Below are 27909 nucleotides of genomic sequence, written 5' to 3'. Positions count from 1 at the left end.
ATAAAAGCTCTATAAAAAAAAAAAAAGATTGAATTTCACTGAATAAGACACTCATTTCTAGCTTGATCACGCTGATAGTGTCTGATACTCTAGATCAGTGGTCACCAACCCTCTTCCTCGAGATCTACCTTCCTGCAGGTTTCATCTCCAACCATACCTGTTTTAGCTGATCAAGAACTTCTTAAGGCAATGAATAGATGGTCAGGTGGGCACGATTATGAGTGGAGCTAAAGACTTCAGGAAGGTAGATCTCCAGGAACAGAGATGGTGAAAACTGCTCTTCATAATCACACTAGATAATCAGTTTAATTCTACTGCCACTTAAGGCAGGTTTCACTGCACCTTCCTTCACACATCGCTCCTAATTTCAACGGAAAACAACATGTTTATATGTGAATTCCCAATGCATCTCGGATTGCCATGCTTTTGACAAATAATATACTGTTTTGTTATGAGGCTGACTAAAAAATTAAAAAAAAAAAAACTCATAATACATGGATTATCAGGTTACCTCCTATCGAGTTGCGTTTCATAATAAAGCCCAGGAGATTCAGATTCTACTCCATTCAGTCATCATTCTGACTCACTGTGTGCTTCATCAACTGGAATGATTCAGTATTATGAGTCCTGGTGAATGAAAACCAGCCCCTGACTATTGCAAATGTGCGTGTGGATACTGTTTGCTTTACTCTGTACTGTATGTCTGAGGTGGGCCTGTGAGGAGTTTACTCTTCACAAAGACCTGCAAACCTTTAGATGATCAGGGCTTTGAGTGTGTGTATGTGTGTGTGTGTGTGTGTGTGTGTAAGAAGGATGGCATCTCAGCTGGCTGAGAGAGCTAGATGTGTGGTGACAGAGTGAACTGACAGGCCTCATCAGGTGGTGCACACTGAAAAACATGGTTCAGGCGATACACATTATAACAGGCCATTCAGAGAAATAACACCCTCTAACTAAATCTTTAGAACAAGATTACTGTGTGTGTGTGGTGGTGATGATGATGATGATGATGATGAAGGATTCTCATAAGATCTGGATTAGATCATATTCCCTGGTATCAGAGTGTGTGAACAGCTTGTGAGGACAGATAGTTTTATAACTTCCAAAAAATAGCTGTTATTGTCCATGTTCAATGACACTATAGTGTGTGAATTTAGTTATCTTCCGTATTAATGCAAAATTCGGATAAGTCCTAAATGGTTCCAAGCAAAATATGACGAGTTAATTTACACATAGTTATGGCATGATTATAGAGGATGTGCTCGAAATGTTCTTTCAGAGCTGATCTGATCTGATGTTCCTTATGTAAACTCTTGCTCTAGTGTTTCCTGTGTTTCAGAAGCAGCTCTCCTGGGGTTTGGGGTGTATGTCCTCAACTCTTCTTATCAAAGCACCAGTCAAGACTACATGTACATACAGAAGCTCAAACATCTTCAAGTTGAAAATCAAATCACATCAGAAATAAAATCAACACAAATCCACTGACTTTTGTACCTTAAGTTAGAGGAACATAATTGTACAGGAGCATCATTAAGGAACATAATTAGACCTTCAAGATGATGGTGATACCTTTGAAGGTACGTTTACAGCTGTCTGTACCTTGCAGAACTAAAGCGTGCCTGTACAGAACTTTTTTTTTTCTAACAGTGTTCGTGTTGAAAGTCTGTTTAACCAGTCCAATGCACTTTTTCATTTACAGTACATACTGTATACCTACAGAGTTTTAAAAAAAATTATATATCTGCATCCTTTAACACTTCTGAGTTTCCTGAGCACTAAGCACTTATGTACAGGACTTATCCAGAGCCTCAACATGAAATACACACCATACACACTATCCAGTCAGCTAGAACACTTTGAACACAAGTCCACAGCATTTCACATTAGCATGCAAGGTCGAGGGCCATTAAACAGAAATTGCAAAGGGAAAGATCTTACCTTGACATACTCCATGGTGGGATCGATGCCTCCAGCGTCCCTGCGACAGAGAGACAGAACTCGCTTTAATGAACACATTCACTCGGAGTTTGTCTCGCTCCTTGTTCCTGAGTGTCTGTGTCTGCAGCCTGATCGTTTGAGGAAGACTGACCACCGACCACTAATCACTGACCACTTCACACAGCCATGCAAGTCCAGAAACCCCCGATGCACGCACACACACAAACACACACACACACACAGAGTACTACAGATAACAGATCATATCAAGCCAAATACTGTACAAGAGGAAATACCTTATGAAGAATGATATGAAGTCACGAGAGGAGAACCAAGAATATAAAGGAAAATGCAAAGGTTTGTTACAAAGACTTAAGATTTGGTGGTAATCTCAACAACCCCCCCCCCCTCCGACACCCCCCCCCCCACTGTCTGAAATTCTATTGGATTATAGTCAGTGGGTACACTAATACCTAAAGATTTAAGTAGGATTTCCAGCAATAAAACAAGCATATGATGAAATAAAGCAGAAATCAATATATATGACAGCATAGTTCAGTATAGTCTTTCCATGTAGTTAAAATAAATAAATAAATAAATAAAGCTTATCCCTGCTAGTATGACTTACGTTACCTGCAGCAGTGACCCCTGCTCAGTTGTCTTGCATGCTGCATTTTTCGCTGTATGTGGAACGCAGGAAATGTGGCGGTAAAAACAGAAACGCTTGTCTTCCCAGCACATTGTTAGTTAAAGTGGTGAGGCATGCTGCTCAGCTTTTTCTGCATTTAGCTCCGTCTCCACCGCCACACCGGCCACGACCTGGCCTGCCCCCAGCTAACCACCTTTCATCTTGGCTTACATAAAAAATAGCCTTCTTTCTTTCTCTCTGTGCTTTATGACGCCCTCTCTCTCTTTCTTCTTTCTGTCTTGATTTCCAGCATGCTGTGTGATTGGGTGTCTTGCACCCTCAGGAGAATAAAAGCTTCTGTTCAGGTTCAGTTCCAGAGCCTAGGATCTTATAAAACATTCGACAGTAGCAGCTAGGTTTATGTAGACCTGGAGGTGCAATTTTTTTTTTTTAATGGATGGCTATCAAATATTATATGTTGTGCTAGTATTTGTTGTTCAGAATTTGGTATATTTGGGATGTTGCTTTTTTCTACTTGTGTCTCAGGATAAAAGAGATTAACATGCCCAAATTACAGGTTAAAAAGCGACATGTGGCAGTCGCTTAAGCACTAAGTCGCTTAAGCACTAGAGCTGAGCAATATGAAAAGAAAGTACTGTCATAAAGATTTTAGCAAAATACCTTAAAGCTGCAGTATCAAAGTTTTTTTTGGTTAAAATGAGCAAAAATCAGTTATTGAGCAAGTACGTAAAATAATCAGTGTTCAAAACTGTCTCCTTATCTTACCCCTGAGTCGCAATGGTAAGCTTATAATAATGATTTAGAATTTGAGCTGTCGGGTCGGATTTTGCGTGAAGCATCAGTTGCACTGACGTCAGACATCATTTGCACAGCCTTTGGCGTCACCACACCTTTGCGTTCTTATGTCACGTCTGTAAACAGATGGAATGGTGATGGTGGTGTTTGTAGCTTGTCCTTCCTTACAGGAGTTGTTTAGAATTCAAACTGTCATCTATGTAGATGGCTACTTTAATCTGGATAGTTCTAAACGCAATCATCGCTGACATCTGGGGAATCAGCTGTTGTCAAAACCAAGAAACCTTGAACTGTGGAGAGGCTGCAGTCAAAAAATGAAAGCGACTGAGCCCGTGCTAAAACGAAAATAAATATCAGCATGTCTTTTGAGAGGTGGCGAAAACTCTGAGACCTGAAGGGATTAAAGGCTGATGCAGAGATGGCTTTTTTTCAGCTGAACAGGTCAGACGTTTCAGTGGCTCTATAGGTAGCTAGCTAACATTACCGCACTTGTTTGCTTGATTCAGGTAGGTATCAAGTTTCCTATGTTGTTTTTTTTGTTTTTTGTTTTGTTTTGCTAAGGTCAATGTGGTAACTTGCACTTATTTTCTGCTAGCTATCAGAGAGAGCAACTCACCTCTACTTCATGAAAACCTCCATTGTCAAGTATTGGAGCTAAAATACAACCCATATGAATACCTCAAACCATCAGATTCATCCATGCAGAGGAGCAGTGCTGAAGCAGAACCCACGTATAATTTTTTTTTTTTTTAAACTCCGCAAGTTTTATGTTTCAAACAGAGATGCAAACGTTCAGTCCAGCAGCTTTAATAATGACTGACAATAGGAAAATATCTCTGCAAATTATTTTACAAATATTAACGAAAGGAATTCATTTTGTTGGACACTACATGTCGAACATGTTAAATAAACTTCTGCTCTGTTTTCTTTGGTTCATGCAATGAAACTAATGAAAATATCAATGGATAACAATCACTATTAGAAGGTCACATATTAGACATTGATTGATAACTATTATATGTATATATGAGTAGTGAAAACAGTTTTTTTGGGAACATTAAGAGCTTATTAGTGCATTTTGTAGGTTATAATCCATCTTTCTCTTTAATACCTACTCTTTCTGGAAATAAGCAGGCTAATTAATGTTAGTTAAATGAGTAGTAGCACTGTAATCCATCTCTCAGTCCATCTGTGTAACCTTCTGCTTGTAGAAGTTAAAGCAGCAAACTGCAAACTGGAGGTTCATAAGCACCTGTGTGTACTGTCTAATTTTAATATTCAAATATCCATAAGTATTAATGAGCAGGCAATGATGTTTGTTTAACTGCTAAGTCTTTAATATGATCAAGTACTATTTTCCCACTGTAATGAAACTTCTCTCCAGTGGTATCCACTGAAAGCTTCATTGGATTAATGTGCTTTGTGTGCTCGCAGTCACAGTGCATATTTATAACAACCTGACATATCTGTAGAGGGACATGGCAGTTTATTAGCCAGCAGGTTTGTCTCGCACCTCTGGGGCTGGGGGTTCAAATCCCATGAGTTTGCATGTTCTCCCGGTGCTTCAGGGGTTTCCTCGGGGTACTCTGGTTTCCTCCCCTAGTCTGAAGACATGCGTTGTAGGCTGATTGGCATTTCCAGATTGTCTGTAGTGTGTAAATGTGTGTGTGTGTGTGTGATTGTGCCCTGTGATGCGGTTGGCACCCCATCCAGGGTGTTCCCTCTGCCTTGTGCCCCGAGATACCTGGGATAGGCTCCAGGCTCCCCACAACTGTGTGTAGGATAATCAGTACAGAAAATGGATGGATGGAACATATCTGTGTTTTACATTTACTAAACCAGTGAATGAAAATGCAACGTAAACACAGAGCAGTGTCAGGTGTAAAATGAATAATGGTCATAGAGAGGTTGAGTGTGCAGTATCACTTATGGTGTAAAATAGGCCTAATCTGCAAAGCTGAGGCACCTCATTTGTGTCCATTGTACTTTAAGACTTTTGATATAACTGTGCTGAACATCATTGGAAATGTCCTAACTTTGTTTTGACTTGTTCAATTTCACATGAACAGTTGCGCTGTGGTGCTGGAACTACGGTTGCTGCTGTGGCCTTAGGACTGCAATTACTACATACAATTTTGCACACTTTAGTGAACAGTGGATTAGTTCAACAAAACAAACTTCATAATAAAACCATAATGAACTTTCTTTTACTTTCACACTACCTGTTGTTACCCACATGAGGATGGGTTCCCTTCTGAGTCCGGTTCCTCTCAAGGTTTCTTCCTCATATCATCTTAGGGAATTTTTCCTTTCCACCGTCGCCACTGGCTTGCTCAATAGGGATACATTCACACACTTAAAATCTGTATCCTGTGTTTATATGTTTCTGTAAAGCTGCTTTGAGACAATGTCCAATGTAAAAGGTGCTATACAAATAAAATTGAATTGAATTGAACTTGTGAGTTTCTGGCCAACCACATGAGAGTAAAAATCGCCTGCTTACTAACTTTTTTTTGTGCCGATGCACATGTCCACCTTGCCATGCTGAGCACTCAGATCTTTTCTTTTTTTATATGTAGATTTTCTTGCTGATTCATTTGAACACAGAGCAAAATGAATACCCAAATAATGGTTTCACTATTCAAATACAGGCTGCCTCAAACAACTAACTGGGTATTTGAATACCTGTGTACACTCTGGAGTGCTTTTGTTAGAACTTTGGGCTCATTAAAACCACCCATATGGTCTACATCCCACAGAAAGGCTTGAGGCATTTAGGACACAGCCATTCCGAGACACCCATCCATCTCGCTTCTCGTCCTCCTGTGCCTCTGCCAAGCCACAGCTGCGTTGTGTCTCAAAGTAGCGATTTGGACCCAGCTGAACTGTTGAGTTTCTCCAAACCTCTCCGGTCAGGAGCAGGCCACAGGAGGGAGGATGCAGCAGGTCACAGAGAGGCTGTTTCTGGATTTCTGTGGCATCTGAGACACTTCATGAGACCTTATATACATAGCTATATGCTCTCTCTCTCTCTCTGTCTCTCTCTCTCTCTCAAACACACACACACTCAGAGATTTCAGTGTAAATCTGTTGTCATTGTAAACATTGTTTCCACCAGATATGTCTTATATTTACAGTAACATTAGAAGAGGACATGAAAATTGATTCATTGTGACATGTGGGATATCTGGTTCTCACTTTCTCTATTCTTATATCTCCTCTTTTCTCTCAGATTTAAAACAGCCCTATTTGTGTGTGTGTGTGTGTGTGTGTGTGTGTGTGTGTGTGTATGAGGGAAACAGAAATAAGTAAGAGACAATCCAACCCAAACCTGATAGTTAAAAATGTTTGTTTACACTCACAGTGAAAGGAAATCTCTTAAACCCCCTGCTACAGTAGGTGGCGCAGGAGATGTGGAGAATGATGATCTAAAAACAAACTTAAAACATAGCGGCATGAGAAAGACACAAGTTCTGAATAACAATTTCCAGAGCCTTTCTGGTTACTGATGAATATAAAGATTAGTCTTATCGTGTGCTTTATGGGGTTGTATTGTGCTTCAGTCCGCCTGTATGCTGGGCTTATCACAGCTGTTTGGGGACAGGGATGACAAGGTGAGAAAAACTGAGCCGTTCCGGGAAGAGAAGGGCTTGATGATGACGCAGGTGCAGAAAGCAATCAAACCTCTATCAACAGCTAGAATTGAGCGGATGTTTAATCAGCTTTTGTCTGCCTTTAGTCGGCCTGACACTAACAGAAAACACACACTCACACACACAATCAAAAGTGTGTGTCCCTAATTCGGCTGGCTTTCATCTCCACAGTTACAACCCCACACCCACAGTTATTTTCATACAGTGCGGTTTTGTTATCTTCTGCAGTTTTGTGGTTATACAGTACTTTCCTGCTCAAGGCTACATGACACACGCATAATCTCTTCATGACATAATCTAATCAGTGACACAAGCCTAATGTTTCAATTAAATAAACGTTTCTGTGGCATGAAGTATGCTGTCATGCAAACTAGCAAAAATGTTCTTCACTAAAGTAACTTTAGTCCAGGTCCAAGTCGAATGTCTTTTCCATAATGAGCCATGAAACAGATGAATATGTACAATATGTTAACAAGGTGACTTTTAGCAAAAAAAAAAAAAAAAAAAGCAGAATCTGCATACAGGGACATGCACAGTACAGTCTACAAGCAATGTTTTCTTGCCAGCCAACACTTTCACACAAAAAACTAGCTGTGTATCTGAAACTGCACCTTTTTTTTTTAATTATATACTGCACTATGTAGGAGCTTTTGATCATGCCTGAAAGTCTAAAGGAGTGAACTGATGGAATCCCTGGATGCACTGTGGAAGGTTAGTGAACAAACAATGAACCCCCATAATGCAACTTGCAGTTTGTAAGGAATACATTTTACACAGAGTAGTACTCTGGAAGAAATGGTAGGAGAAGTATTTATTTTATTATTTGTATTATTCATATCCACATTCATATTCAGTAGGTGGGGGACACCCTGGTCAGGGTGCCAACTCATCACAGGGCACAATCGCACACACATTCACACACTACAGACAATTTGGAAATGCCAATCAGCCTACAGTGCAGGTCCTTGGACTAGGGGAGGAAACTGGAGTACCTGGAGAAAACCCCCAAAGCACGGGGAGAACATGCAAACTTCAAGCACACAGGGCAGAAGTGGTAATCATTTCCCCAACCCTGACATGCTAACCGATAAGCAACTGTGCCAACCCCCCCCCCCCACCCCCCGCATTAATATTCATATTATTGTTATTATTTTTAGTTGTTATACTAATAATTATATTTATTCTATTTTGTTTGTTTTTTGAGGCAGTATTTCTAGTCTTTGTGTGTGTAATAGTACTTTAGTAGTACTTAGTAGTTGTACTACTTGTAGTAGTTTTCATTATTATTTTAGTTTAGCTAACTATAATTACCTGAATAACCCACACTTTACAAGCCAGTATTGCACTTTATCACTGTACAGTACTGTATTCTTACTTATATAACATATATGCTGCCTCTCCATGATCTCCTCCATCTCTCACTCTATCACTCACATTCTCATTAAAAGCCCACATGGATTCAAGCACATCCAGAAATTTCTGTCTACTCGTCTGTGTTTAGAGTAGATCTGAGTCTTAGTAAAACCAATGATACATAGATGAGCTGCGATATCACGATATCCTACACTGGTTTACAACCATTAATAGTTCATATGCCAGGCAGTATAACAAACTCCTCAGACTGCAGATAAAAGGAAGCATGGCTTTTAACCACTCTCTCAGTCACTCACCTGAACTTATACACACTCCAACACTCCATATGACAGACCAGATCACACCTCCTGAAAGCCAGTTAAACTCCTGTGTATGTCTCCATGAAATCCACATCTAAGCTCACACATAAAACTGTAAGTAAACAGGAAAAATGGCACAAGCTTTTTACTCAGATCCTCTCTGCTTTACTCGGTTTCTGTGTATCTTAGTTTCTGCCCTCCTCTCCACTCTGGTTTTCTCTCTCTCTCTCTCTCTCTCTCTCTCTCTCTCTCTCTCTCTCTCTCACACACACACACACACGCACAAATACAGCCTTCATCAACTCTTCCGTATGTCACCAGAGTTGCAAGCAGGTGTTGTTATGGTGATGAGAGGTCGTTGCTAGCTGTACAGTCTGTGTCGCTCTTTAGTGTGTGATAGCCATTTTTCACCTTTCCTCTCTTCAGTGACAGTAAAACAGCAGATCAATGTTAGGTAACCTTCTAAATATCACCTGACACATGTTCTTGTCTTTGTGGTAAGCCAAACACACTGTTAACAGACAGGCACACACACACACACACACACACACACACACACACAGCACTTCCTGACTGGATTACATCCAAAAGTTGTGTTTGTATAGCAAGACACTACTAGAGTGAAAATTCATGTCTAGACTACCTTATCATTCTGCCCTGTAATACGAGTGGCTATTATCTCAGGAGGTAATGTCATATTTCACCAAAGGTGTCCCTTATTTCTGTACTGTCTGAGGTCATGAGTTATTTCACTTTATACCACAGTGCTTTTGAATTCTTGGCTCTGATTTGTCAGCAGGTGTTGATACATTTTCTATAACAGCAGCTTGGGCAGTAGCGCAGGCTGTAATCCAAATCACATTTACAGTAATGCACTTGTTCTAATATCTTCTAATCATTGCGCTAGTAACAGCTAATTCACAGGGATGTGTATGGCGGAAGTTCTACGTCATCTCAGACTAATACTAATTTATTTAAAATTATAGTACAGTTATTGATATGGTGATGCTTTCAGTAAGGTGGTGTTTATTTAACATTTTTGGAAGGAGTCTCCAGTGTTAACACTGTAACATTCAGAGGTAAAGCAAAAAAAAACAAAACAAAAGAGATTCTGGTGAGGGACCATTTATAGCCGTTATAATGTAAGTAACACGAACTGACATTTTTTTCTCACTTGTCACATGTTCCATGAACGTAACTATAAATGGATAAAACGTACAATGAGTTGTTACATTTTAAACAATCTAATGATTGGCAAATTGCCATGTTTTATTCCTTCTGTAACACCAGAGTTGTTATATAATTATATACTTCATAATTCAGAGGCATTATTTGGGTGTGGTAAGGTGTGGCGTTACTTTACTGTGCTTTGGAACAATATAATAAATGTTTTTTGCTTCAATTTGGTATCTCTTTGGTGAAATATTGCTCTACATAATTTTTTTATGATACTGCCATATCAATCCTGTTGCCTGTAAGTGTCTTGTTTGTTTGAGAAAACTTTTGATGGCTTTCAGGAATGAAACTGTTGTGGACTTATGATGACACATCCTCTGTGAATGTAGCTCCTCATATTAAAACACAGGGTGTCCGTAAAAAGAACGGAAACAAAAACGAGAGTACCAGAAGCACTATCTCTAGCCTTTCAACCAATGTTAATGCCCTATTTCACCCTGTAAGGGGAAAAAAATCATATAAAAAATAGTCTGAAGTAGAAGAAGAGTTAAAATGAAGAATGAAGCAATAAGGTTTCCCCCATTATGCTGTTGTGCTGCAATTGAAGCCTGTTCAGTAAATGTTTTCTAGTTTTGTCAGGCAGAGATGTTATCAGAGAAAGGCGACCTGGTTAAACAGAGGACAAAATGGAAACAATACAGCTTTGTCGGTGCATTGTGATAATATCAGTAGAGATGAGACACACAAGTCTGAAGGTGTAGCACTCAAACAGGGACAGGAGGACAGAGACACAGTGAGATGAGAAAGGAATAAAAACAGGGTCAGGGAGAAAAAGGTGACATGAGAGAAGACTTTTCTGATTTTTTTTTTAAAGCAAGACAGTGAAGACATACTATTGCTGCTGCTACTACTACTACTACTCCTACCACTAATAATAATAATAATAATAGCCAAATGGTAAGTGGTCTGCACTTATATAGCGCTTTTATCCAAAGCACTTTACACTGTGTCTCATTCACCCATTCACACCAATGGTAGCAGAGCTGCCATGCAAGTCACTAACTTGCCATTGGGAGCATTGGGTTCAGTGTCTTGCCCAAGGACACTTCGGCATGTGGAGTCACGTGGGCCGGGAATCGAACCGCCAACCCTATGATTAGTGGACAACCCGCTCTTCCACCTGAGCCACAGCCACCCTAACAAAAATGACTGTTGCTGTTGTTGTTGTCGTATTTGTTGTTTGTTTGTTTTTGTTTAGACCAAAGTGTCATTTATGTATCATTTAAAAAAACAACAATAACATTTTAAACAGCTTTATTATTATTATTGTTATTATTATTATTATTATTAATAATATTAGTAGTAGTAGTAGTAGTAGTACTACTACTACTACTACTACTACTACTTTGTGGTTTACTGACCAATTCTAATGGATACAAAATACAAAACAATAGAATAAAAAGATTAACCCCTTAAATGCTCAGGACATATTCTCAGTCCTCACTCTTGTACATAGCGTCACTGTAGCTGCTTGATAATGTACAGAATTATATGCTGCAAGATAATAAACTGAAATATTAAGTGGTTAATATTAATAAAGCAATTATAACAAAGACAGAAAAGGTGGTAAAGTACGCTAAGGTTTTCAGGTTAAGCCATTCCAAAACTCTTCTTTAATCGTCACTGTTGCTTTAATGTCATTTTTGAAGCATTTAAGCAGTTGTATCTGAGCCAGCTGTGTGTCAGTAATTAAAGCGATGTGTCAGGAATGTATTGTTTTGAGCAGCATTTCAGTGGTGAAGGGGAGGATGTGTCAAACATAATTACATAGTACAGCAGGCTGAAGAGGTTGGCCCACTCTGACACCACCATGTGTCATTCACTTGTATTTATTACTGATACGGGAAGAGCAGCAGCTGGAAGAGGTGGCAGGTTCGAGTTCATGCTCTCTGTTTAACTCTGGTCTCTGGCATCATTACAGCAGGAATATCTTCACTGCCACAGCAGTAACTCCAAATTTACCACAGCTGACAAACATAAGATTAAACACCAACCAATTATACAGCATTTTACGCAATTAAAAGAAAGAGCAATAAGGAACATGAAAGACATTTTCCACTTTCACATATTAAGAGTGTACACACACTAAGCAGGTCCTGATTTTACTGGGTGATTGTGTGTATGTCCACCTGGAGCCAGTAGTGGAGTGTAACTGTGGGACAACTGTATGATGTGATTCACTGTTAGCAAGGACAGTCCTTTCTGTATTCATCAAGACAGAATTATTCATGAGAGAGAGAGAGAGAGAGAGAGAGAGAGAGAGAGAGAGAGAGAGATTTTGCTCTGTTAAATATAGTCTTTAGCTGTTAAATCTTCCACTTCACATATACTTGTTAATTCTCCCATAGAAGTGAGATCTGAATCACTGAATCATTTTCATGATTCAGATCAATTGAATCATTTTCAATTCCATCAGTTACTCCAATGAAACCTGCCATGCACACATGCATATTGTTTTCTGTTTCTTACCGAGTGGAAGGAAATAAATGCTCATTTGAATGGTGTGTGTAACACAATATGAAGGATGTGAGATGCTATATGCGCTAATAGTGTTTGTTTGACTGAGCTGCACTGCTGCACTTAATAAAAGCTGTGAGGCAATAACTTTATTCTCCACCTACAGTGTGTACAATCACATTCTGCATGACACACATAAGGAAAATTCAGAAATTTCTGTCTAAATGGTCTCTCAACCGGTTCATTATTATTTGTCATTATTTGTCTGTTGCCCTAAGGTGCTCACTTTGCAGCTGCACTTTGACCTCTCCTAACTCAATCAGATGCCACTTGTTCGCTCCTTCCTTTTCCTGTATTAGAAATGATTATAACTTGCTGTTGTGTTTGTGTGTGTGTTTGTATGTGTGTGTATGTGTGTGTGTGTAAGAGGACAAAAAGGACACCTCTTTCAGAATATTTGAGCAGTTATAATTGATTTACTAGTGTTAGAGGCTTGATGAACAGTTTCCTGAATCTGTTAAGCAGAAGGGAACACAGCTTGATATCACAACGAGAACCTGGCTTTGAGGTTTGTTTGTTTATGTACTTGTTTGTTTGTTTCTATAGCTTTTGATAGCTATACTACATGGCCAAATGTTTCTGGACACCTGACCATCACAGCCATATGTCCTTGTTGAACAATCCATTCCCAAAGTTGTTCCCCCCTTTACTGTTATAATAACCTCCATTCTTCTGGGAAGGCTTTCCACTAGATTTTTGTTTATAAGGGAATTTCTGCCCATTCAGCCATGAGAGTATTAGTGATGTCAGGTGAGGAGGTCTGGAGTGCAGTCAGAGTTCCAGTTCATGCCAAAGGTGTTCAGTGGGGTTGAGTTCAGAGATCTGTGTAGGCCACTCGAGCTCTTCCATACTAACCTTGGCAAGCCCTGTTTTTATGGAACTTAGAGGGGCACTGTTATGATGAGGCCCCTTGGTTTAGGCCCCTTGGTTCCAGTGAAGGGAAAATGTAATGCTACAGCCTACAAAGACATTCTATACAAGTGTATGCTTATGGCAACAGTTTGGGGAAGACCCAAATATGGGTTTGATGGTCAGGTGTCAACATTCTTTTGGCATTTAGTGTAGCTATAGCTGAAACCTTCTGGTCTGTGAGAGTGTTGTGGATATAAATATTGTATTATTTTGTCATAGTATCTGTAATAAATTTCCATGTTTCCTTTATGACTGAATGAAGGACGTGCACATTTTCAGCCGGATATTTGTGTCATCCATCCATCAATTTTCTATACCGCTTATCCTTCAGGGTCACGGGAAACCTGGAGCCTATTCCAGGAGACATGGTGCAGAAGGCGGGGTACACCCTGGACAAAGTGCCAATCCATCGCAGGGCACAATCACATACAAATTCACAAACCCATTCATACACTACGGACACTTTGGACATGCCAATCAGCCTACCATGCAAGTCTTTGGACTGGGGGAGGAAACCTGAGTGCCCGGAGTAACCCCCCGCAGCACAGGGAGAACATGCGAACTCCACACACATAGGGCAGTGGCTGGAATCGAACCCCCAACCCTGCCGGTGTGAAGCAAACGTGCTAACCACTAAGCCACCGTACGCCCAGTGATATGATCGTATTACTGAAAAATGAATTTATTCATTTTTTATTCAGAAAAAGACATCACAATATTGTGGCATATCCAAATATAATGAAGCCTTTATAGGCTCAAACTATCACAGTTTTTTAAATAGAGACAGTGTCTGCTTGTAAATCAAACATTCAGGATTCTTGAAGAATCAATGGCCAATGATCCAGGCCTGAAAGGTAGATGTTATGCTATTACCTCATGTGATGGATGCTGGGTAATCAGCACATCAGTCTCCCAGTTGCAAATCCAAGAGAATTTGTATGAACTTCATTCAAATGAAATCCAGCAAGTTTACTCTTATTTGATATAAAGGCTACAAGATTACGATGCAGTCCATTTGGGCTAGTTAACCGATCCCATAAATATTACTTTTACACTACACAAACACACTTATACTTGCTTACAGTATGCTTATTTACTTTCTTACAATATGCAAAATTCTTGTAACTTATGACTTTTTTTTGACTAATTGAGAGCATGCTTGTGTTACATTGCTGAAAAAGGAAAGGAAAGGATAGAAATCATACAGTCTGCCAACTCCATTGTCACTTAGCATGCTTAGGCTTCTATTTGTGTACAGGAGCAAACTTAATTTAGTGGTATCACACAGGCATGTTTCTAATTTGCTTGGGTTTTCCCGTTCTCTTCTGGTTGTAATTTTCATGGTAGAGTAGCACAACATGGGATTTGATTTCAGAATTTGGGGGCAAAGTGATATTTTTAAACCTGCTTTGGTCTAAAAATGTTAGTGCTTATTGAGACTAGCTAGTCCAAACACAGTGCCAAATTGGTATTTTTCTGACTTCAAACACAGCTTTAAAAGATGTGTGATTTCCTAAAGCTTGGTTTTGTAAATGAACACACTATTTATGTCACCCACTTCAACATAAATATGCTCATTCAACAACTCCACTGGAGGAAACATTATTCTTCCAAAAGAAATTTCCTCAGTTGGTGTTTTGATGATGATGGTGGAAAGTGTTCTTACACTCCACTCCAAAATCTCCCATAGGTGTTCATTTGGGTTCATCTGGAGACTGTGAAGGCCATAGCATATGATTTACATTATTTTCATTACTCAAACCGTTCAGTAAACGCTTGTGTCCTGTGGATCGGGGCCAGGTAATCCTGACAGAGACCACTCTGAACAGAATAGAAACGTTTCATCATAGGATAAAGGTGATCAGAAGCACTTTGCATTGATTTCCAGTGCCATGTCCATCTACAATATCAATGGACCCAATCCATGCCAGCAAAATGAGTAAATGTCTCTCACAGGAAAACACTGGGTATTTCTCTAATTTGCCACTAGTCTGTACTTTGTTTTGACTTCGTTTTGGGTCACTATATGTCAGAAAGATATGATATGTATGAATGGATGGATAGCTTGTTGTTGCATGTTGATGATACCTGTGTACTGTGTAGTCCTCCCTCCATGTCTGAAAAGGCTGGTTCTCTTCTATGATGTTGTGTATGAGTGGTGAAGCGGGCAGGCGGCAGCGCGTGGGGTGTGGCAGTGACCCGCATTCCCATGTCCTAGAGTGGACGGCAGCACCTCCCTTCTTTTTTCGGGGCAGGGTGCCATGGATAGAGATTCCCTGATAGCTGGTGGAAGGCACCTCTTTCATGCCAGAACTCAGCAGGTCCATGGAGGAGGCCAACGTGCACTGGCGGCCCATGTGCAGGTTCCTGGGCAGGCTGGCGAACTTCCCTTCAGCCATCATTCTCAGTTCTGTGGAAGACATTGAAGAGGACAATACATCACATATGATCATAAATCCTGATTTATTCCAGTCAGGTTTAGACATGTGTTAGTTAGTCTGCAACCACAATCAGATGCATCTGCTTTATACTTCCTGCATGGGTTGTAATTTAATAGGTTATCTGAGGAAAGTATGGTTTTTGTGGCTCTGTTGGAAAAACATGACTAATCCATTTCAGTGTTGGTTGTAATTACTACTGATGTTTAGCAGGAAGTATGAACAGGTAGTATAGTGTTGATGGATAAGCACATCTTATGGGTATCACAATAAGACCACGTTGGTGCTGTGTTTTCTTCACCAAAGCAAAAAATAGGAGGCAAATATACAAAGTATTCTTTACTCCTATTACTGAGCTCTGAGAGGCTGATGAATATGGGTGGTTAGAAGGGATCTTTCAGACCACATGAGCAGCACATTTTCTCCAAAAACTGTTTACCTCAGCATTCCACAGCCTGCCTGTGGGACCACTAATTGGACATAAAAGTGAGGCCCTTAACATTACACACAAGACAGAGACATTTACTTGCAGATCTACAGTCACTGTCTGATAACATCTCTGCACTTGTTCTCACATGTTCAACCACAAACACCCTAGTCATGTATGTATTTACTAGGATTCACAATACACACTAAGGGTTTGTTTGTCTTCTTGTAAAAAAAAATAAATAGCAGAGCTAATCTGATCAGATTCATGCCATTTGCCAAAGTGCTTGCAATTAAAATGAAATCTCTGTACAATTTGTACATAAACAGCTCGAGTTAAGTCATGTTCACCTCTCCCTTTTCACGCTCTGTATATCTACATCTCTCTTGAGAATCTCTGCAGTAAAATGTTAAAGAAACTACTCTTAAGCAACACTGAGATGTGAAATATGTACCAGGTCTGTTTCTTTGGTTGACAAATACTTTCCTTAATTTTACATGCAATTCACTGACTATCTACACAATTTTAAAGAATCATCTGAATAACTCCTATAGCCTATAGTTGTAATTAACATACAACACAAATAAGTGTCACTCACAAGATACATCTGAATAAGTCACTGTGATTGGCCAATGGTGGCAAATGAACATACATCACACAACCTTCTAGGGGTTTACACCTCAGACTTCCATATGAAATCATATGATTTTGATTATTAAGACAACAATTCGATATTTCACAATACCACTGAATCTGCCATGATACGATATGATATATGATATAATATAATATGATATGATATACGATATGCTATGTTATAAGATATAATATATGATATGCTATGATATATGATATGCTATGATATATGATATGATATGACACATGATATGATATATGATATGATATGAAACGATTTTTATTGACACTGAATCTGTTACAATACGATACGTGACCAACTTGTTCAGAATCTGGGGTAACTCCAGCACTAATTTGGAAATGATGACATAGAGAAGGACTAGTTTAGCATCAGAGTTACGCGCAAATCACTTTGCTAGCCTATTAAATTATTTATACAGCAGCTTAAAACTATAAATTATTTTTCACACCCCAGCTGGTGGCACACTATTTTCACATACTATTTAGTACAAGATGCAAGGTATCTCTTAATTTATTCCCAAAAAACAAAACTTTATACCTGAAGGGTGTTGAAACATTGAAAACACACACATGTGATTTTGTAAAGACAGCGTCTGCAAAACACTTCATTTTTGAGACGGTGATTAGCAAGTTAATGGATATTAATGTGCATTTGGTAGCAGAGAACAGACTATATACAGTGGGGTCCAAAAGCCTATAATAGTAATATACAGGCGTTTTAATACTAGGCCAATGTTATAGATATATATAGATATTTGCATTAGGTGAAAATTGTGGATTTGTGATTTCACTGCCCCAGACATAAGTTGAGTCTTTGTGCATATTAACCGCATTCAAGTGCTCTGCTCACTCACACTTTGTCCCTTTGTGTGTGTGTCTGTGTGTGTGTGTGTGTGTGCGTGTGTGTGTGTGTTTGAAACTCAATCTCAGACCATGACAATTTCTCTCTTAAAGTCATGATCTCATTCCAACCAAAGGCAGATTCCAGCCTGACATTACATCAGTTTGTTCCACAAGTGCTGTCATTCCCCTGTTCCAATGCAACACTCTAACACCTTTCATCTTACTGACTATTATCATAAATACAATTATGGGATTATTACAAACAGTGAGTGAAACAGGAAGATCGCATAAATTCTTTTGCACACTAAATCATCCTCACTTCTCTCATGAACCTTTTCTATTCAGTCTCCTGAAGCTCTTCCTTTTCCAAATGACTTTTTTCTAAGCTCACCATGTATCCTACCATATATTTTATCACTAAATCCTCCCCGGAGGTCTTGAGTTTGATCAGGGACACTATCCACACTCTAAGGACCTGAGCTGTGTGTTTACACAGCAGACTGCCACACCTGGAGCACCTGGAGTGTCCGGCGCCTTGAAACGCAATACTCCATTCACTCCTGCTGCTTTTCATGTGGTATGGCTCAGATGGCATATGGTAGCATCCACATATCACTGTGAGTGATGCCTGAGTGATGATTATAGCTGGTTAGAAATCCCCTGCAGTATTATTACTTCTTTTCCATGCACATGCTGGCATAAGGCTGAGAGACAGTCATGTAGGATCAGGGGCCATCTATATAATCATGGAATTAAAGAAGAAATGTCCAATTTCTGAGCTCAGTTTTGTAAAGAAATAAAAAACCCGAAACATATTGAGCTAAAGAAATAGCCTACTGTGAGACTGAGGTTTTGCAATAGCACCAAGATAGCAACAACAAAAAATATTCCATATCTTCTATGTTCCTGGATATGATGGCTATGTGAGTCAGAGCCATGCTGTATTACTCATTCAATCCAGTATGATCGGGATTGTGACAAGAGGAGGTGAGCAACACGATAGCTCACGTCCTCACACTTACTTATCAGGGATCATCTCAGTGTGACTGAAACACCATGACAGTGTTCATAAACATCAAGAATGAGTACTAGTTCTTAACCTTTATCCAAAACAACACCCTACCTGCTCTAACAACACATCCCTATTGCAAGCAGCACACACTGAGTGCCCTGCTTGCCTGAAACATACAGTAATCAAGCTTTTTTTTTCCTCTCCAATGGAATGCATTGTGGGTCAAGCACCATGCTTTATATAACCAAAGGCTGGTATCTGAGATGGTGCTGCCCAGAGGAGCTCCTCACTGTGTGTGGTAGAGAGACAGCTGTTGGCTCTAATTACACCAGCTAAACACTTAATAAGTCCTGAGATCATGGTACTTTTAAAGTTTGGTACTTTTCATCACTAAATATGGACAAGAACCCATTTGACTAATGTTGCAAATGGCCAACCGTGTTATTCACCACTAACTTTTTCCAAGCAAAACCCTCCAATAGCATTCAAAGATGTGATGCTAATATTTTTTTAAGAATGACCCATTGAAAACGTTGTTTTCTTTTTGTCTTGTCTTGATCATTTCTGACTTTAAACAAGGGAAATGTTGTGTCATTAGAGTATTTTACATGAATGAACGTATCTTAGATGTGAGTGCAAGTGTACAAAACTCTCAGACTGAGAGTTTACCAGGTAACTGATAAATTACATTGTTAATCAGGGATCATGAATAAAGCAGAATAAAAGACAATGACATTCTCAGCTAATCGTTTTAAGGCAACGGCCTTAAAAGGACATCCCCCCAGCACATCAATTACAATATTTGCTTTTGAAATAAATCTCTATCCCTCCCTTCCTTCCTTTCTTTCCCTATTGCTCTTTTTTGCTCTCACTTTTCAGCCATTCAAAGGCACCTGTTTGTTCCTGACATCATCTTCTATGCAATATGTGCACACGCGCACATACACACACACACACACACACATACACACACACACACACACACAGACCTACACAGGTGATTTCCCTGTCGCTCATACATTGTCATCTTAGTGCATTGGCTTTTTACAGAGGAATTATCACTGTAATCACTACTGAAACTTATTTTACGGTTCACTGTTAAAATGACCCCGTGGCTTGACCTGTGATTCCTGTTTCCATTCAAAGTTTCCTTATAGAGATTAGTTGGAAACAAGTATGCTAGTATTATCCGATCATGCAGGGATTGGATTAGCAACAATAACACACCATGACTAGGTCACATTACGCACTTCACACAGATCAGAATTGTCTTTAAAGCATAAACAGCTTTCGGAGAACACAGAGACATTGACTAACACTGAGGCACATACACCAAAAGGTTAAATACATGAAGGAGGGGAAAATTCTGTGTATTTCAAAACAACAAGCTCACCATTCTCGAGCTGTGTCCTCTCACGGCCCATCTACCCCCCACGGGAGCTGGTGGGAATCTCGTGAATAATGCAGTTCTCCTTTAATTAATTCAAACCTGCTCACTATGGACAAAAGCCTGGGTGAGTGTGTGGGTTTAAAGAGCTCTCAGGCCAGAGCCATGCATCAAGCAAGACAGACTGAAAGAGCGAAACAGTGGAGTTCAGATGGAACAAACAAAAGATCAAATCCATAAGAACAATGTTAATGCTTCTCACTGGTGGTTGGTTCTATTAGATGATTGGGAATTCATTATAACATTTTGGGTTATTTTGTGCAACACATTTTATCCACAAATTTATCCACCAATTTTATCCTTATCCCTACTACAAGACCCAAACAGGGTTCTCTCGTGGTCTTTTTGGATTTGAACCTCTACAACCTTTTATTTCAATTTTATACATACATTCATGGCCAAAAGTTTGCGATCACTATACTATATATTATATATGTCAAGTGATCACAAACTTTTGGCCATGACTGTAATGTTCTGTTTCTGTGTGTGTGTGTGAAATGCAAATCCACATTTAATTATGTAAACTTTTTAGACCTAAAGTTTTTATACCATATTTTGCTGTCAAAGTCACTGATGGAAAACCTGTCCACTCAGGTAACATGCTTAATTTATCTAATCCAATAAGAAAAGACAGGAGTGGCTAACAATATAATGGTAAGTCTAATGTTAAATAGCTTGCTTTTTAACATCAAAAAAAACTTTGGCCTATTTTTGACCTTTTTTCAGCCTTGTACTGCTGCCATATGCTAATTCTACAGTCCACTTTGACATTATTCTATTCTACTTTAGCTTGCACTTTTAGACTGATACAATCTCGCCATAGATATCATGATAAGTGTATATATACAATATATATCACCATAGACATCTCCATAGACAATGCCATAGACATCAACATAGGCATTGCTATAGACAGCACCATAGACAATACCATACAGTACATATCACCATAGACATAGACATCACCATAGACACTACCATACTGTAGATATCACCACAGACATCACCATGGACATCATCATAGACACTACCATACTGTAGATATCACCACAGACATCACCACAGACACTACCATACTGTAGCTATCACCACAGATATCACCATAGACATCACCATAGACACTACCATACTGTGGATATCACCATAGATATCACCATAGACATCACCATAGACACTACCATACTGTAGATATCACCAGAGATATCACCATAGACATCACCATAGACACTACCATACTGTAGATATCACCATAGACATCACCATAGACACTACCATACTGTAGATATCACCATAGATATCACCATAGACATCACCATAGACACTACCATACTGTAGATATCACCACAGATATCACCATAGACAAAACCATAGACACTACTATACTGTAGATATCACCATAGACATCACCACAGATATCACCATAGACACTACCATACTGTGGATATCACCATAGACATCACCATAGATATCACCATAGACACTACCATACTGTGGATATCACCATAGACATCACCATAGATATCACCATAGACATCACCATAGACACTACCATACTGTGGATATCACCATAGACATCAGCATAGACACTACCATAGATATCACCATATTTACATTGTAATGCTCTGTATGTGGGTGTGAGCCACTCACTGTTAACTTGTCTTCAATTGATCCAGAATGCTGATGCTAGACTTTTAACAGGTACTCTTAAGAAGCAGCATGTAACACCTATTTTAGCCTCACTTCACTGGTTGCCAATTCAATATCAGATTGATTTTAAATGACCGATTCTAGTATATAAAGCGTTACACAATTTGGCTCCTCCATATTCAGAGCATCTTCATATACATAAACCACAGAGGACTCTATGGTCATAAAGTCAGATGATTTTAGACGTTCCTAGAACCAGATTAAAATTGAATGGTGATTGGGCATATGCAGTGGCGGCTCCTAGGCATCGGAATAACTTACCGCTACACTTCTTCTCTAGGATCTTTTAAACGAAATCTGAAATTACACCTACTTGCATCAGCGTTTGGTTCCACTGATTAACATAGAATGAGGCTCTCGTTTAATTTTGCATATTCTGTACATTTCCATTGTTGTCTGTATGCATAATCATGCTTTGATGTTATTTGTTGTGTTACATTTATGTCTTAATTTTATAATTGTATTAATTTTGATTGTACAGCACATTGGTCAAGGTTCTGTTGTTTTAATCGTGCGTTATAAAAACAAACAAACAAGCAAACAATCTTACATCCCACCACAGCTGCAAATCAACACCAGACAGAAGCTGAATGTTCTAAGTGTCCACTGCACCCCACTGCTCTTCTTCACACACAGAACTGACCATATGGGCAGCAATACATCAACATGCTTCCTCAACCCCAGTCACGACACTTTCTCCATTCAACTTTTCTTGCCTATAATACAGAACCACAAGAGCTGATGGCCACAAATCACAGCTTAATGTCCTTATAGTCCGCTTCTGTGGAGTCTCTGTCCATCTACTCTTATAAGTTGAGGAAGTGCAAAAATACAGGCAGAGCGGTGAACACAACACACTTCCTTTGCTAAAAGTAGTTATTTTGCACGCTGAGATCACATGTTACACGCCTGTTTGCTCATCACTACATAACCCCCGTAACCCGTAACCACACCACAAATGCTGGGACTGACTATAATAAAGCAAAAGCAAGCAGACCCCAACACCCCCCCCCAGCACACACACACACACAAACACACATCCCCCTTTCCTTCAGTATAATTCCACAGTCCTCAACAGCAAGTTTTGACAAGTTACTGACGTTTACAAACACTGGATTGTGTTTGGAATCTCTACCACTAAATGACAGAGAAAATACAATTCAGGAATCCTTGCTTTTGTTGAGAAGTGTTTAGCAGGGTGTTGTGAGAGGATATGGGCATCTTTACACACACACACACACACACACACACACACACACACACGCATACACACACTCACGCACGCGCACACACACGCCACTTGCTGCAATGATGCTCCCCACAGTGTCGCATTCAGGACATGAGCAGAGCCAAGAGAAAAGTTATTAAAACTCACAGTGGTGTCTGCCAGTCTGGTTGTCTGGAGTGTATACACACACACACACACACACACACACACACACACTCTGCAGCCACTAACTCCTGGACATTCATAAATTAGTGCAAAAACACAAACACAGCAACAGTCAGAAATGCCCTTTATGTTTTATGCCTGCTTATCTGTCTACAGTTAATCTACATGTAAATGAATTGAAGGTGATCTGTAATTAATTATTTGATTTGTATCCAATCATGGGCATGATTAGACTAAAAACAAAACCAAAAAAAAAAAAAGACCTTAGATCTAAAATGTAACTAAAGTCATAGTATTTGTAACTCTGAAGCTTACCTGGCTGAAAGAAAACTGGAGAATCCTGGTAAACAGACAGATGTGTATTTTCCCCCTCGTCACAGCTCTATAGCAAGCATGATGAACGAGTGCAAAACTCCCACTGACAAGACTAATGAACCCAGCAAACAGCTTTCACCTTCCCTATGAACACTCCTGTTCTGCTGCTGCTGGCCTCACTCTATGAGCTGTGCCAGCGATTTTCTCTTAAGTCTTAAGATCTTTCTCTCTCTCTCTCTCTCTCTCTCTCTCTCTCTCTCTCTCTTGCTCCGTGTTCCCCCTCAGGGGAGTGATTTAGGATTTCCCAGACACACCCTCTATGCTGGGCTGAACTTGAGGAGTTGTCTCTCACACCCAGTCAGCATGGCCAGCCCCTGCCCCCCAGCCTCTATCACTCGGTATGTGTGTTTGTGTATTTCGTCACATTAGTGGCCTCAAACATATCCTTCAGTTGTGCGTAACTATGCAGTCATTGCAGCACAGCTTCTGCTAAGCAAGGAATTTGCCTGTGATTAACAAATTGCTTCATTTCTACTACTACCTATTTCAATCCAAAGTAAAGCCAAAGTGCCTGAGTAACTGAATGTGAGCTAATAAAGCGCAGGAGTAGTGGGGGAGCTGATTGTGTTCTCTTGTTGTCTGTGGAAAGCACACTTTCCCCTCGCTTTGTCCTCAGATTCCTCCTCATTGTCTGTAGGATGATAACAAACAGAGCTACAAGCAGCCCTTCCTGCCCATAGTAGACTAAATGAGACGAGAGGACAGAAGGAGGAGGAGAGGAGATGCAGGTATTCTAATTTTCTGCCTCTCACTTCTTGTGAGGTCCTAAAGACTAAGCTAGAAATTTGTTACCTATACTAGTCAATTAATGCTTTCGTTGTCTTTAGTTATTCCAGTTAGTTGAGTTAAAGGCTAAATTTGTTCCATTTGCTTGAGGCACACAGGATTAGTAAACCAGGTGTGTTTGAGAGTTCCAGTTAGTTGGCAGAGACATTGGTAAATTGTAAATGGTCTGCACTTATATATAGCTTTTTTTTAACCTTAGCAGTTCTACAAAGCGCTTTACACTGTTTCTTACTCACCCATACACACTCGCACAGCAGTGGTAACAGAGCTGCCATGCAAGGTGCTAGCTTGCCATCAGGAGCAACTTGGGGTTCACTGTCTTGCCCAAGGACACTTCCGCATGTGGAGACATGTGGGCCGGGAATCGAAAGGCCAACCCTACGATTAGTGGACAACCCGCTCTACCACCTGAACCACAGCCGCCGTATAGTATTGTCATACATCATATACTTTTCTCAGATATCTCCAGGAAACTCACATCTCCTTAAAAATCATTTAATGGGAAACACTGTGTTGTATGTTCTACGTATAAACTTTAAGGGTACAAACCATAGATCACTTCTAGATTTAACCTTTAAAAAAAAGTGTATGGATGGGTGCTCTATGACTATCACTATCTCCAACAATAAATCATAATCAATCACATTATCACAGTAACTGATCCCGCTCCCCTCCTTTTCTCTCCACCTCCCACACACTGGCCTGATTTGGGTTGCACAAATGTTGGGAATCTCTAATCTAAGGAATGCACTCTTTTATTTATTGAGATGTGTTTTTTTTCCATTCCTGTTCACATTGAGCTTGAATATAGCTGAATTATAGTTATAAATATATAACTGAATTGTAGTTATTTGGTCACTGGTCACTTGAATTGAATGTATTTCATTCAAACCTCAGTAACTCAACAATAAAAAGCCTATAAATATTGTCAGTGTGGACCAGGAATAAAAAGCTTTACATAGCGAAAATCCTATTGTACATATATATGTAATTTATTTTACTGCTAAATAGGTCCCTGGCTATGAAAACCTTGAGAACCCCTGCCTTAAATGTAACATTAGCACCAAACACACTCATCACTAGATGTAGCATACATGTCAGACAATGTCAGACTGAAAACAACATCTGGATATAAATGAATCGGCTTATGTTACCGCACATACTGGCTTCGACTCCACGAAGTCCCATAACTCATTTTCATCAGTCAGGTGGAGACACGTTCATGAAAATTGAGATTAGTATCAGACGCCACCGAAGTCACAGCAGAGCAACGATAATATCAATCTACTGCTCTGCCTGCATGTATTTAAAACAGAAGTTTCTACCACATTTTTACCATAACACCCACAATGAGGGATGTGTATTATGAATAGAGGAGAGCTGCAATCCTGTTGCTCTCTGATGTGACCCTGCCTGTCAGTGACAGAGTACAGATATTTCTCTCTCTCCCCTTTGCTTCAATCTGATAAACTGCATCTCCTCAGGCACCTGAACGCAGAGCCAGAGCGCCTGGCTAGTCCACCAGTAAGCTTCTCAGAAATGTATTCCAGCATGAGGGAGGGGAACAGAACACTGCCCTCTCACTAAATTCTAAACCATAGAAAGCAATCTGTGCCACATTCAAACTTTTAAGTTTTACATGCAGTGTAATTGTTTTACACTGTTTTCTGTAATGTAAAACATGTCTAAATAAAAATCAAAACCTGCCTTACATTGCTTTCCCATTGCTTGACCTGTATATTGAAAAAGGATGAATAAGGAATAAAACATGAAGGGGTGTGCTGTTATTGGAAAATAATTCATGCTGATCATAATATTTAATTGAATTTAATTCATACAATTTAACCATTTCTAGTCCCATTTTATCTGGTATAGTTCCTATTATCACTTATTTATATGGAAGGCGTTATAAACAGTCATTCTCTCAACAACCTCTGTTTTTTTTTCCTCTCTCTTGAAGTTAATAAAACAAAAATAAAATGCAAAGTCCTCCTTCCTGAAGACTCTCCCATGGTGGAAAGCCTAAAGTTACAGATTTACCTCTGACTGTTACAAAGCACAGACACCCAAAATGTTAAATAAAGCTTCACCACAACAATAATGAGCTGTTTTTCTATGTTTTCTCTAATTTTTTTCTTGCTCCATCCCCCCAAACCCCCCCACCCAAAAAAAAGATTGCTATATCACATTAAAGGTGGAAAACAATCTGACACGATTTATCTTTTCTTTTTTTTTTTTACGTCACAAAACCATGCAATTTTAACAGGGGTGTGTAGACTTTCTGTATCCATTGTACAATGGGAAAAGCACATCGATAACTCTTGCCTTTTTAGTGCTATAATTCAATTTGACTCTCATTCTACAATTCTATTTAAACCTTTTATGCAGACCGCACCTCTGGAATCTCCCTGTCACTAATTAACACTGAGTCCTAACTCAAATCTGTTATCTGCTCTGGATTACTCATTTCTGCTGCCAAAGCTCAATTTCAGTGTCAATCAAGCAGAACAGTAAGAGCGGAAGTCGGTTTCTACTACTCACGGCTTCCTGTGATGTCTCTCACCAGCTCCTTCTGCGTGTTTTCATTCCAGGGAGGAAACTCACAGTACGTGCTTGTCTCCTGTGCTCTGCCCAAAGCTAAAGGAAAGAGCGATTTATCGGTTCGCAAAACGTAAACTGTGCTGTTATTTTTGTGAAATATTTTCAGCTGAAAGCAAATCTCATTTCCTCGCAATAAACAGTATTTAAGATCAGATTTTAGTCACTGTAAAGGAAATCATTACTGCAAGCATCTTAATTCAATCTAAAGTTTGTTTTCATGTTTATAAGTTATTATGGCATTATAATGGCGATCATTAGTTATTCAAAAACTGTTTTTCGTTTAATCTATGTGAACAAACAAAATATGCCCTCCTTTGGGTAAAAATACAAGAAGTTACTTGACTTTATCTTTGACTTTGTGCCTCGTGGTGATACAAATGGAATAAATTCCTTATGGCTGATGTTTTCCGCCAGGAAATAATGACAGCTCACTTGACTAACATAACTGAACATCATCCTCCCTCTCACATTTCCACAGTGCTGTCAGCAGGATTATGCCTAGCTACCATTCTCACATGGTGCCCATGGCAATGGACAGAAAAGCCAGCAGAGCTCACATTTAGAGCTGATACATGGACAGAGTGAGATGTGTTGTCCCTATATGGTCAGAAGCCAGGCTGATCCTGAAACAGGATAACTATGCTACTCAATGAACAGTTGAAAAGATGGATGTCAGTGAGGGTGATATCAGCTGGCATGCTGAGTACCCAAGTCCTCATACATGGCCTTGGATAGTCCATGACTGTTATCCATGTTTTGTTTTCTAAAGACTAATACCCTACATTTGTCAAATAAACAAGAGTGCTTGCTGAAGGTATCTGCAGTGGCCTTCACAGTGTGATCTGTACAA

At 39.5% G+C, this 27909-nt stretch overlaps 1 protein-coding gene across 3 annotated transcripts in view; it reads right to left on the bottom strand.

The window, feature by feature from the left end:
- The window catches only part of bcar3 (BCAR3 adaptor protein, NSP family member), a 91491-nt gene that overhangs the window by 35255 nt on the left and 28327 nt on the right, over positions 1–27909 (bottom strand). The window contains exons 1-3 of one of the 3 annotated variants that reach the window (XM_053625321.1): positions 23613–24011; positions 15462–15783; positions 1939–1978 (exon numbers count right to left, since the gene is read on the bottom strand). In XM_053625321.1, the coding sequence (XP_053481296.1) occupies positions 1939–1978; positions 15462–15775 (354 nt within the window). In that variant the 5' untranslated portion in view covers positions 15776–15783; positions 23613–24011. Of the gene's footprint in view, positions 1–1938; positions 1979–2571; positions 2985–15461; positions 15784–23612; positions 24012–27909 lie in introns of those variants that run through there. The other 2 variants (XM_053625320.1, XM_053625323.1) reach the window with 2 other exon arrangements.

Source organism: Ictalurus furcatus, chromosome 5 (assembly GCF_023375685.1).
Source record: "Ictalurus furcatus strain D&B chromosome 5, Billie_1.0, whole genome shotgun sequence".
Lineage (NCBI taxonomy): Eukaryota > Metazoa > Chordata > Actinopteri > Siluriformes > Ictaluridae > Ictalurus > Ictalurus furcatus.
This window is presented reverse-complemented; position numbering and strand designations above follow the sequence as displayed.